Consider the following 12,577-nt stretch of genomic DNA (forward strand, 5'->3'; position numbering starts at 1 on the left):
TCAAGTAAGCTAAATGTTTATTTTTTAACATTTTAGTTTGTTTACTGTGTACACATTTTCTCTTTGAATGCTGCTTTGCTAATATGTAATGTTATTCAGCATGCAGAACCTCATTGAAAGTGTATTATATTGGCTAACTAATGCAGTTTACATTAATGAATATTTTACTGGTAGTCTCTAATGCTTAGGACACACTGAAGTGATAATTCAGTTTTGCCAGTAGAGGATATTAATAAACAATCTGCTGGGGAATGTGCTTATGTATGTTTTAATAGGGACTGCCCTCTCATTCTGTAGTAAATCTCAGAGAAGGTCAGTTTTCAAGAGCTTTACAGTTTATTAAAGAAAACAGCTTTTTAATCCAGTCTTCTGTTGGAAGTACTTAAAGCTAATGTTCCTTAGGCCAGGTCTACACTACAGAGTAGAGTAGACATAAGGCAGCTTACATCGACCTAACTCTGTAAGTGTCTACATTATAGCATTTCTCCCGCCGATTTAAGTCCCCCACTACACTGCCCTAATAATTTCAGTTCCACAAGAGGTGTAGCGCTTTGATTGATGTAGTTAGGGCGACACAGTGTCTGTATACTACGTTACTTACATTGCCTGTCAGGCTGGATTCTCAGCTCAGCACAGAGCTCCCAGCTGGGAGCCCGGCCACCAGGTGCTGAGAGCCTGGGCTTTCGGTTCCCTGCAGATCTCCCAGCTGGAGCCCATGGGCAGCCGGGCTCCCAACTGGAAGTTCTGCGAGTGCTGAGAGCCCAGGCTCTCAGCAGCGGGCAGCCAGGCTCCCAGCTGGTAGCTCCATACCGAGCTGAGAACCTGGGCTCTCAGCCCCACCCTCCTACCCCTCTTAAGCCGACGCAAGTGCTTCTGGTGAGGACGTGCACCACCGACAGAAGGAGGGTAGTGTGGCCTTGAAAAACCGCACTACAGTAGAAACTCAGAGATGAGACTACCAGAGTTATGGACTGATTGGTCAACCGCACACCATGTGAAACTGAAAGTAACCAATAAGGCAGCAGTAGAGACCCCTGCGCCCCTCCAAAAGGGCAAATACTGTTATGTGCCTGTATTGCATCTTAAAGGTAGGCAGATCTGGGCTGCCTGTCCCCTCCGCCACGCATGGGGCAGCCACTTACAACTAGGAGGTAAAGACGCTGGGGCTGCCAGCCCAAGAGAACCAGAGCCAGCAGAGCAGGAGCAGCGCTGGGGTCAGCATCACTTTCACCGCCCCTGGGGGAGGGGGATGCACTCACCCTCCCACCCCTGGCCAAGAGGGGGACATGCTGTTTTCACCCTCCCTCCCGCGGCTGGGAGGGGAACAAGCTTGCAAACTCGGTCCAACACAGGGAAAGAAACAGCCTGCAAGGAAGCTGCTGGTGCTGTGGAGGGAGCTCAGCTGCTGCTGGAGCCTGGCCTGGAGTGTCAGCTGCTGGATCTAGAGCCTGAACTGTGCTTTGTTCAGAGTTATGAACCTCCATTCCCGAGGTGTCCATAATTCTGAGGTTCTACTGTAATCAATGTGGTAGCTGTAGGTCAACCTAACATAGGTTGACTTAATTGTGTAGTGCAGACAAGGTCTTAGTGTAATATTTACTGTTTCTGTCTTTAGGTGTAATTAATGCATGGCCAGTGCAAATTAACCAGAGGTGTCAATGGCTCTCTGAATGTTTGAGGACATTTTTCTTCATTTCATTGACATGAAGGCTGTCTCTGTTGGTTTAGATAGTAATGGTCCTTCAGTTATGTAACTATCCAGAAACCATTATAAAAGTTGAAACACTTGCTGAAATTGCAGAATATCTGAAGCCAGCAAATAGTTCTAAGAGAGACGTGCTGTCAAGTTCCTCTCTCTTCTGAGAGGGGACAGTGGTTAATACAGATGTATAATGTCGGCATTTAGATTAAGTGAATGCTCTTGCTGTTTATGCTGGAAAATATTTTGTTTTAGGTAACAAAAGTTTAAAAACTCACTGTTGCTTCATGAAAAATCAGAAAAATATTCACTTTGAAGACAGTTCTGCTTACATAATGGGTAGGGGGGTTGGAGTTTTTTTGCATTTCTCTTCCTCTTCTTATTACTCTGGATATTTACATGGAAACGAGATTTTAGTTTTTAAGATTTTACCTGTTTCTCTGTCTCACTTCTCATTTAAAAATATCATCCCTTGTTTGTGGTTTGACATCACAGTTGGCTGATGTGAAAATGATTAAGAGATCACATAAAGAGTATTGGGATTTTAGGTGAATTTACCTAAAATTCAGTTTAGACAAGACCATAAGGAGCTAAGATCTGGTTTTCATGTAAATATTTCTAGTGATATAAAATCAAAGAAGAAATATTTACTGTAAGATAAATACAGTAACTCCTCACTTAAAGGCCTTCCGGGTAATGTTGTTTCGTTCTTACGTTGCTGATCAATTAGGAACATGCTTGTTTAAAGTTGCGCAATGCCCTCTTTTAATCTTGTTTGGCAGCCACCTGCTTTGTCCACTGCTTGCAGAAAGAGCAGCCCGTTGCAGCCAGGTGGGGGGGCTTGGAACCAGGGTTGACTGGCAGCCCCCCTATCAGCTCCCTGCTCCCCTAAGTTCCCTGTGCGACAGCCGCCCAGCAGACTATCAATTTCCGGGCAGTTCAGCTGTTCCTCCGCCTACTGCCATGTGCTGCTCCTGCCCTCTGCCTTACAGCTGCTCCTCCTGCTTGCTGTGTGGGGGATGGGTGAGGGGGAAATTGGTGCTAATGTCAGGGTATCCCCCTTCCCTCCACCCCTCCTTCACCCCATCCACAGAGTGGGAGAGGGGGAGACAACGAACAGGACAGGGCTCAGGACCGAAGCAGCAGCAGCTGCTGTCTCAACTTGCTTATCTACTTTAAAAGGCAGTGTACTTAGAGTGGGGTCAGCGTACTGAAAGGGGCAATGCACGTCTCTCTCTCACACACAAGGTGTGTGTCGCGGTCTCTCTCTGCCACTCTGTCTCCCCTCCTTTCATTCATGCTGCCTTATAGAGTGTGAGGATACATTAACAACAGTGTTTTAACCCTTGAGAGCTCAGCCAAGTGCGAGTTCATCATTTAGCAGTAAGGCATTCCCTGCTTTTTCCCACCCTCTGACACCACCACCTCAACCAAGCTTCACAATCATCATTGTACAGTATTAAATTGTTTACAACTTATACCGTGTGCGTGTGTGTGTGTGTATATATATAGTCTTTTGTCTGGCGAAAAAATTTCCTGGAACCTAACCCCCCCATTTACATTAATTCTTATGGGGAAACTGGATTCGCTTAACATCATTTCGATTAAAGTAGCATTTTTCAGGAACATAACTACAACGTTAAGCGATGAGTTACTGTAGATCAGAATGGCTTGAAATAGAATATATTCCAAAGTTTAAAGTGAAAATTCAGCTTCTCTTTAAAACAATATTGGGGTGGGAGTGATGCATATACGCCTCAAATATAATAAAATACACAATTATTAATAATTCCTTCTTCAGTGATGATGTTTTATGCAGTTCAGTGGACAGATTAATGCGCTAATGTCTATACAGAGGTTTGAAGATGAAAAGTACTATATAAAATATTAGGTATTACTAATTATTATTCTAGACCATACTCTGGGTCTTATATTTGACATGGAATTAGACTGGGGGAATATGATAAATATATCCTTCTCAGAGCCTTCTTCAGAATAAGCTCAGAGCATTGTGTAACTTTCTGGGGGGGCAAAGAATCTATTTCACTGGTCTGGCCTCCGAGAAAGATGAACCCAAACAGGGACTTCAGAACTGTCGAATGGAAAATACTGCTCACTTTAATACTGTCAATGGCTTTTTGCAACTAATACAGTGCTCTCTAGAATCTAGATCTCTCCTTTTCCAGTATTGTCTGCATAGGTCATTATGGCATGCAGACATCCTAGGGAGGACATTGGTATTGGAAAGCTTATTCCCAAACTGGTCAGTTGTAGAAGAGAGAGTTTTGTGTTGGCCATGGTGGAAGCTAAAATAGGCTTTTAGGGTTTGTTTTTTTTTAAATTTGCCCTTCAAGTGCTCCTGCCACCTTTCAGCAACCATTCTCACAGCTCAAAGCCACTAGCTGACACAGTTTTCAGCTAGTATTATATACACAGTACCTTCCCTACCCTCCCAAGGGGGGAAGCAGGGAAATTGAAGGTGTTTATACCATCTGTATATGACTACAGTTCTCAATGTTCTCAGTCATCATTTATTGGAAATCTAATGGGTTTGTCTGCTAGATTTTACTAACAAGGCATAATAGTGAGAGAGCCTATTATTAGCTGGTATTTTGCTCAGAAGATGTTTAATCTATATAAGACGTTATTGATATAAATAAATTACAAAAAGACTGAAATAACCTGCCCTGTAAGATAGGTCTGACTCTCCCTCACAGAAAAAATATATTGTGTGCATATGTATATTTAATGAAGAGGATGTTTTTCTTTAGCTAATTATATGATATGAATTACCAGTCTACTTCAACTGGACCATTGTTTTGTAACATTAATCATTTGACATAAGCTATATTCCACTTTGAAGAGTTGGCCTAACTGACTTACTGTATTTAACTTGTTTCAGAGTAACAGCCGTGTTAGTCTGTATTTGCAAAAAGAAAAGGAGTACTTGTGGCACCTTAGAGACTAACCAATTTATTTGAGCATTTCCTTGGAGAATGCTCTTCCTAATCCTAAAACCTCATTCAAAGCCTTCTGTTTAAAAGCAATCAGTCACAGGACAGGGTTTCTCCTCAGCTTCAAAACATACACTGCCTTGCCCAGCCTCCTTCAAACCTGGTTATTTTTCAAACATAAGCAAACCAAACATAGGCAGTTCCTCAGTTCACACTTCTCAGCCAGCTCCCTGCTCCTTCTGGAACACCTGCCCCAGAGCTGGTGCTAGGCATAATCAAACTAAGCAATTGCTTAGGACACCAATCAGCTCAAGGGGGCCTCCTATTCACTTTTTATTGTAAAAACTTGCCTGTTTTAGTCTTGGGGGTAGGATATTCCTGATTAGGGACCCCAATGGGCTAGTACTAGCTCTGACCACCCCCTTACTCCAGGACCCCACTACTTGAGCTAGCTCCATTCCTCTGTGGCTGCTCTCCAGTCAGAGCTTGTCCCAATCACTCCTTCCCCATTCCTGGCCTCACAAAACATTCCTTATAATACTCCGGGGCTCCAACTCCTGAAACTGGACCCCAGATTTTCCCTCTCCAACTCAAACATTCATTTCACATAGCCCAAGCATTCCAGAAACCATTTCCCAGGACAGATACATTCATTGACAGCACAGAGGGTTCCCTACGTCCCACAGGAACAAACCCTTAATCCCAGTCCTTCTCAGTCCTGTGCAGTGGGGCCAAGGACACATACTCTGTCTCACCAGGCACAATCAATATAAATCGCATCTTCTTCTCTGACCCTTATTAGTGTTTTTTCCTGTAGCTGCTCCAGCTCTCCTTTCAGCTGGCTCATCTCATAGGCCATGTCTATACTACAAAGTTAAGTCGACTTTATGTAAGTCGACATTGAGCCTCTGATTTAAGCAAGTCAGTCTTGCATGTCCACACTATGCTCGTTGTGTCGACAGAGTGCATCCTCACTAGCAGGGCTTGCATCGACACACGGAACACTGAACTGTGGGTAGCTATCCCACAGTGGTGCCTTCCCCAGCATCATGCTCCTCTGCCAACTGGTCCTGTGAAGGGATGGGCTCCAGGCTTAAAAATATATCTTGGCTGTCGGGGAGAATGGATCCTCTGCTTGCCTGCCCCACATTCTCCTCTTCCTCCTCCTCGTTGTTGCTCAAGTTCTCCCAGGGCTCCTGGGAGGTATCCAAGGAGTGTTTTGGGGTAGTGGTGGGGTCTCTGCTGAAAATCGCATGCAGCTCCTCATAAAAGCAGCATGTCTGTGGGGCAGAACCAGAGCAACTTTGTCTTCTTTTGCCTTGTCTTCTGGTACACTTGCCAAAGCTCCTTTATTTTCACGCAGCACTGCTGCAGGTCCCTGGTGTAGCCCTTTTTCCCCATCCCCTGCAGGATCTGGGCATAGATGTCAGCGTTTCTTCTGCTGGATCGGAGCTCTGCCTGCACAGACTCTTCTCCCCACACAGCAATAAGATCCAGCACCTCCTGTGTACTCCATGCTGGAGTGTGTTTTCGGCCTTGAGTCTCCATGATCAACTGTGCTGGCAAGTTCTTCGCGAGCTCTTCTGATTTACGGGAGATAATGCTGCCCGCTTCTTATTTACAATGTCAACTGAAAGTGAGAACAAGTGTTCACATGCCACTGTTATAGCTAGCTCTGCAAGGTATTTATGTGCCAGATATTCTAAACATTTGCATGCCCCTTCATGCTTCGGCCACCATTCCAGAGGACATGCTTTCATGCTTATGACAGGTTCTGCTCAATAACAATGCAAAGCAGTGAGGAGTGACACATGTTCATTTTCATCAACTGAGTCAGATGCCGAAGCAGAAGGCTGATTTTCTTTTTTTCATGGCTCAGGTTCTGTAGTTTCTGCATCAGAGTGTTGCTCTTTTAAGACTTCTGAAAGCATTCTCCACACCTCATCCCTCTCAGATTTTGGAAGGCACTTCAGATTCTTAAACCTTGGGGCGAGTGCTGTAGCTATCTTTAGAAATCTCACGTTGGCACCTTTCTTTGTGTTTTGTCAAATCTGCAGTGAAATTGTTCTTAAATCAAACATGTACTGGGTCAGCATATGAGACTGCCATAACATGAAATATATGGCAGAATGTGAGAAAAACCACAGAGCAGGAAACATACAATTCTCCCCCAAGGAGTTCAGTCACAAATTTAATTAATGCATTATTTTTGTAACAAGCGTTACATTTGTAACTTGCACTTGCACAATAAAGAAATTGCACTCCTGTACTTAAATGAGTATTGTACACTTTGTATTCTGTATTATAATTGAAATCAATATTTTTAAAAATGTTGAAAAACATCCAACAATATTTATAATTAATATCAATTGGCATTCTGTTATTGTTTAGGAGTGTGATTAAAACTGCGATTAATTGTGATTAATTTTTAAAAGCGAGTTCATTTGTTTTGAGTTAATTGCTTCAGTTAACAGCCATTAATTGACAGCCCTAATTCCTATGATAGCCCTAAACAATACTGCCATAACTGCAGCCTCCACTGTACCCTTCTCATAGGCACTGTTCCTTTGAAGCCCTGCCTGGGTCCCTGTTGCACACTGATCGGACCAAGGCCCTAAACAGTGTTTTACCTCTGCCACCAGCTTCCATTCCCCACTACCCTCCTCTGCGTCAGTGCCCCCACCTGGGAAATTATTTCCCTCACTCTTAAGGCTCTCCACCTCCACAGACACCATCTTTCCCAAGTTTCCTCTTCAAAGGGCAGAACCACCTGATGTGGCCCATTTTCGCACGCCTGAAATACTCAGGCCCCCTCCTGGTCCAAACCTCCCAGTAGTCACACCACTACCTGGGGCAGGGGCGTGTGCAGAAATTTAAATCTGACCCCTTTTGGAGTTTGCTCTTCCCTGCCCCAACCCCCTCCCGCCCCAGCCCCAACCCCGGTCCTGACCCTGATAGGAACTAGCTCTCCCCCAACCCTGGCCCCCAGAGCAGCTCGCTCTTCGCTGCCCCTTGGCCATGGGGCCGGAGAAGTTCTGTGACCCTGACAATTATTGGGGACGCCGTGCCATTGCTTTCCTTCCCTCCCCCTTTTGCGCACCTCTGACGGGGCACCCAAATCTTCAGTGTCAGTCTACATTCTTACAGTTTACATTCTTAGTGGGGCTGTACCTTCTAATGTCCTTACCCCTGCCCCCCACAACAAAAGCATACACCTCCTGAGAACCCTATCGTCCTTGCTCCTTCTTGAACTGCAGTAACTTGCGAGGTTCCATGGTGGGTCTCCCCGATTTCTACGGTGCTACCCTGTGACAGACTCGATATGAAAGCATTATTGGAAAACATTAAATTAGATTTCTGATCCAGTTTATTGGTTCTGAACTTTAGGATCTTGGGTTGTTGGCCCTTGCTGTGTATTAGAGATTGATTCCATGCTTAACATCTCATTAGAATAAGCACATGAAAGCTGAAATCTGCAGGGAATTTGCCAAATCTGTGAAGATATTTCTGCTCCAAATCTTTATGCAGACGGCTCTATTTGTGTTTTCCATATTACAGGGCTCCAATCTCCTATTTTAATACCCAATATCACCATTAGACACAAAATGAGACATTCACAATTTTTATTTTATGGACACACTTGATATCATTTACATCTCAGGCTACCAGTTTTGTGGGCACAGTTAGATAGTTACACGCATGCACACACACACACACACACACACGCACGCACACACACAGAGCTTGAACTGAACCTGTAGTTTTTGTGACCATGAAACTCTGGTTACTTAGCTCATCTAGTGTGACCCCTCTGTATCTTACAGAACTTATTCAATACATCATCCCCCACCAATGTCTTATTTATCCTGGTCTTGAATAGCTAAATTGATGGTGCCTTTTATGGTCTCTTTTCCTCCAGTTTAAGAATATTTCTTTCATATGCAGCCAAAGCTTTTCCTCCTTTGTCCTACAGTCTTCTGAGGCTGTGATTAATTCCCTTCTTTCATTTATACTCTCACTTTGAAGGAGTTTTCTAGGCTGTTATTATATCCCCTTTGAGTGTTATATTTTGGAGACCATGAAAATATGGTTCCTTCAGACTCTTTTCATATGTCTTGTCCTCCAATGCTTGTACTAACCAGAATATAGTCTTATGTTTTTCTGTATTTTTCCCAAACTATGGAGAAAGAACTATATAAAATATTCCAGGAAGAGTTGCACCAAAAAGTAAATCGAATGCCAGGATATAAAGGTTCCTAAGGAGGATACATATGTCAGCTGGATGACTTTGCTATGCTGATCAATATTTAATAGTAGATATTAAGTTCAGATAATTAAGCCATCAAGTTAATCGTCCCATTAAAATGAACATGGAAGCTAATACTTTTCCAGGGCAGTATCGTTCCCGTCTATTTGGCTGCAGACTCAAACAGTATTGTAACAATTGTGATTGTCCAGTCTAGCTGAACACAAAAGGAAGGAAAAAAGTGTTTTGTTTTGCTTTAAAAAAGAGGTGATTATGTGAATATTGTTAAATAGGCTGTAAATCAAAGTAGGATAAAATTAAAATCTACAGTTTCAGTCAGTATTAAAACTTATTTTAAGCATGCTGCATCCTTCTTATAATATGTTTAAACTTCTATTTTATAACTGTTAAACACACACTATATGCTCATTCTGGCAGTATTGTTATTTTTAGACTTGAATTTCTTGATGTAAAAAATTAATATTTAATGCACATCAATCTATTTTCTCTTCCAGATTCCTGTCGCAGTGACACAGATAAGTTCAGCCAATCACCCAGTGAAAGTGGGACTGTCAGATGCATTTGTGGTGGTGCATAGGATCCAGCAAATTCCCAGTATGTAATAAAAATTCTGTATGATGTGAACTAGTGTGGAAGTGGGGAAGCAAATTTTGCATGGAAGCGGATTTAACTGAACAACAAATCACTTAGCTAATTTCAGTTTGTTAATTCAAATGCAATTTTATATGATTTACAGATCCCACTGTGGCTTTCTGTTTTTTCTCTTGAACTGATGACTTAAGTAAAATAAAATAATTAAAGAGTCAGACAAAGTAAAATAAATCAACCACACAATTCTGTATTCCATATAGGATACTCCACCTTAGTTGCTGCAATATGTTTCTTTATTAATAAATGGGAACAAATAAATTGTGCATAGAATGCCCTTGTGCCCAGGTGAAAGATAAAATCATGCTTTCAAAGTTGGATTTTTTTTTCTCAAAACACATTCCACACTGTAAATGTCAGACCACATACCTTCCTTTCAGTGAGAGGAAGGGAGAGAAGACACAGAAATTAACTAGTATTTTGTGTTTGCATAAATCTTTTCAGTTACACTGCAATTTGCATTTTTATTTTCTCTGAGGTTAAAGGTGTTATCAAAGCTTTAAAATACTCACCTTACTTAAAATTAAGACTAGTCATCACTCCTTATTTTGTTATCACTTGGTGTTCATATACCTTGATCATAGCTCGACTTTAGTTGCACCATTAAGGATTCCAATGCACACTTCATTTTCTAGGTGTGCGTCTTTACATACATACTTTGGGCCAGATTTACCCATTACACCTTAGGGAAGGCCCCTGGCAGCAGGATATGCTTGGAAAAAAGCTGCAGTGAAACAAGCTGCCCAAGACTGTTCCTAGTGCTTTGGGACTGTATAAGCAGTCTCCAAAGTGGATAATGCTGGCAGGGGTGTGGCATAGCCAAACTTGATGTGAGCTGACCTGATTCAGCCCATCCCCAACGCAGCCTACAGGCTGAGCTACCATGGAAATTAAAGCTGCATTCAACACTTACAAATGCCTTTTCTATCCCTGCACCAGCAGGAGTAAGTCTGACCTGCCACTTCTCAGCTATATGAGTGGTTTGGGGGGGAGGGGTTGTTTGTTGTTTTTTTCCCTTGATTTTATGAAGTGACACTAATTTACCAGCTCACATATTATAGAGTGTAATTTTAAGTTTATTCTGTTCATTTTGTCATCTCTGGTAAATGGCAGATGAGCAATCTGGAAATTGGTGAGAGGCTCTAAGCAGTGGAATTGTATCAGCTATTTTGATAGTTTCCTTTCTACACTACCTACTGTACTCTTTAGGTTGTGCTACTTTGACTTCTTCACTTATAGGAGAGTACTGTTTTGTGAAGGGTGGAAATTCTTGGTAACTCTGTTGCTTACTAGCTTGAAGTTCTTGAGGGAGGTAGTAGTATTCAAGGGAATGGGCAATTTGCAGTTGGCTTTCCTGGAGTCAAATAGTGCTTTCAACAGAACAAGTTTATATTCGTATGTGCCAGCAATATAATTGTATCCTGACAAAACTGTTAAATAGTGTTGGCCTGTAAAGAGCCAATGTCAGCTGCTCTTTAAGTATGCATGTTCTTGCATTCTTGTCTTTCAGAGGTGTTAAATCAACCAGGGTTCCAGTCAATTACTGCAAAAGTGAAATAAAATAATAGTAGTTTTAGTTTATTTATTGGTTCTTTAGGACACAGAAAGAATATAAATTGCTGCTTACTTTGTCCCTGTAGAAGGCACAGAGTTCCTATAGCTGTTTTATGGGTTCTTGTCTAATATTTTAGCTAGGACTTCGCATCAACTGGCTAGACAGGATGGAAAACTGTAAAATGGAATATGAATTTCACATAGGGACTCCTTTATAACCCTATTAGAAAAGAGCTTACAGTTCATTTGTGTTGATTTATATGTTAAATGTTCAGCACCCTCCAAGTCGTGCTCAATAACTGGTTGACTTCATCCTGCAAAGTTGGGGAAATGCCCTCAGTCTTCTTGTACTGTTGCTTTTTCTCTTGATGCTTGAAAAGCTGTTTTTTCAACCTGCTCACTTGGTGCCACTTCCATTTATGGCAATGGGACAAGGGCATATTTCCTGTAGAATGATAATGAAAATTAAGTTCAATGCTACTTGAAGTGAACTCCCAGCATAGATAGCTAGTATACACTCATGGCAGATCAGTCCCATTAGTGACTTGGAAACAGAACATCATCCAGAGATGGGTTTGGAATCTATTTCAACACTTCAAACCTGCTTTGGTATACTACAGAGGGTAAATGAATTAGAATTTGGATAGATCGCAAGTGAGGTTCCTTGCATTGTCTACAATAAATGCTTCTTCCAGTAAAATGAAGCCTTTGGCTTTGAATTGAATGTATACTAGTGTAACTGTCCAGAATCTGTTCTCAGGCATAACAGTATAAATCCAGTATAATTATAATGAGGTAAATAACATTCTCTAGATTTACACAAGTGTACAGTAACTGAGTGCTTTCTCACTGTAAGGAACAAGCATTTTTCTTTCACAGAGCTGTAGAGATGTAGCACATAATATCTGCAGTGTGTTTTTACATTGTTCAGCCAGTTGAACTTCTCTTGACTGAGCAGAGCTCTCTTTAAATACACAACTAGGTGTTTGACCTTTTGTGTACCTATAATCCTCGTTAGTCTTTGTCAGAAGGATTCACTTTCTCTATATATGGCATTTCTGGCATTTCCCTCTATAGTACAGGCTAATGGGTGTGAGAAATCTGAGGTGAACCTCACTTTACCAGGACCTTTATCGGACATATAATCAAAACTTTTCCAGATGTTTTAGCATCAGTGGATGCAAATTCAAAATGCCAAAAGTGAAATTTCTTAGGCTTATTTCCAAAATTCTTCATTTGGGTCAGTTCGTCTTCTGTTACACAAGAGAGTTCATTCTTTGGTGGCTTCTAAATGGTAGGCAGCAGCTGATTTACATTTGATCTTTTCAACTTGTGTCACTATTGTTCAGTACAAAATGTAGCCATGGTATGTTAGCTATTATTAGGCACAGACAGATAATAAGCTTTTGTATTTAAAACAAAAAAACAACACAATCGGCAATTCAGTTGGGAAAA

General features: G+C 41.8%; 1 protein-coding gene across 1 annotated transcript in view; it reads left to right on the top strand.

The window, feature by feature from the left end:
* PLXDC2 (plexin domain containing 2) overlaps positions 1-12,577 on the top strand; it is a 408,784-nt gene that overhangs the window by 306,674 nt on the left and 89,533 nt on the right. The window contains exon 7 of the mRNA XM_077809446.1: positions 9,415-9,514. Within this exon, the coding sequence (XP_077665572.1) occupies positions 9,415-9,514 (100 nt within the window). The remainder of the gene's footprint in view (positions 1-9,414; positions 9,515-12,577) is intronic.

Source organism: Eretmochelys imbricata, chromosome 2, assembly GCF_965152235.1.
Source record: "Eretmochelys imbricata isolate rEreImb1 chromosome 2, rEreImb1.hap1, whole genome shotgun sequence".
Taxonomy (NCBI): domain Eukaryota; kingdom Metazoa; phylum Chordata; order Testudines; family Cheloniidae; genus Eretmochelys; species Eretmochelys imbricata.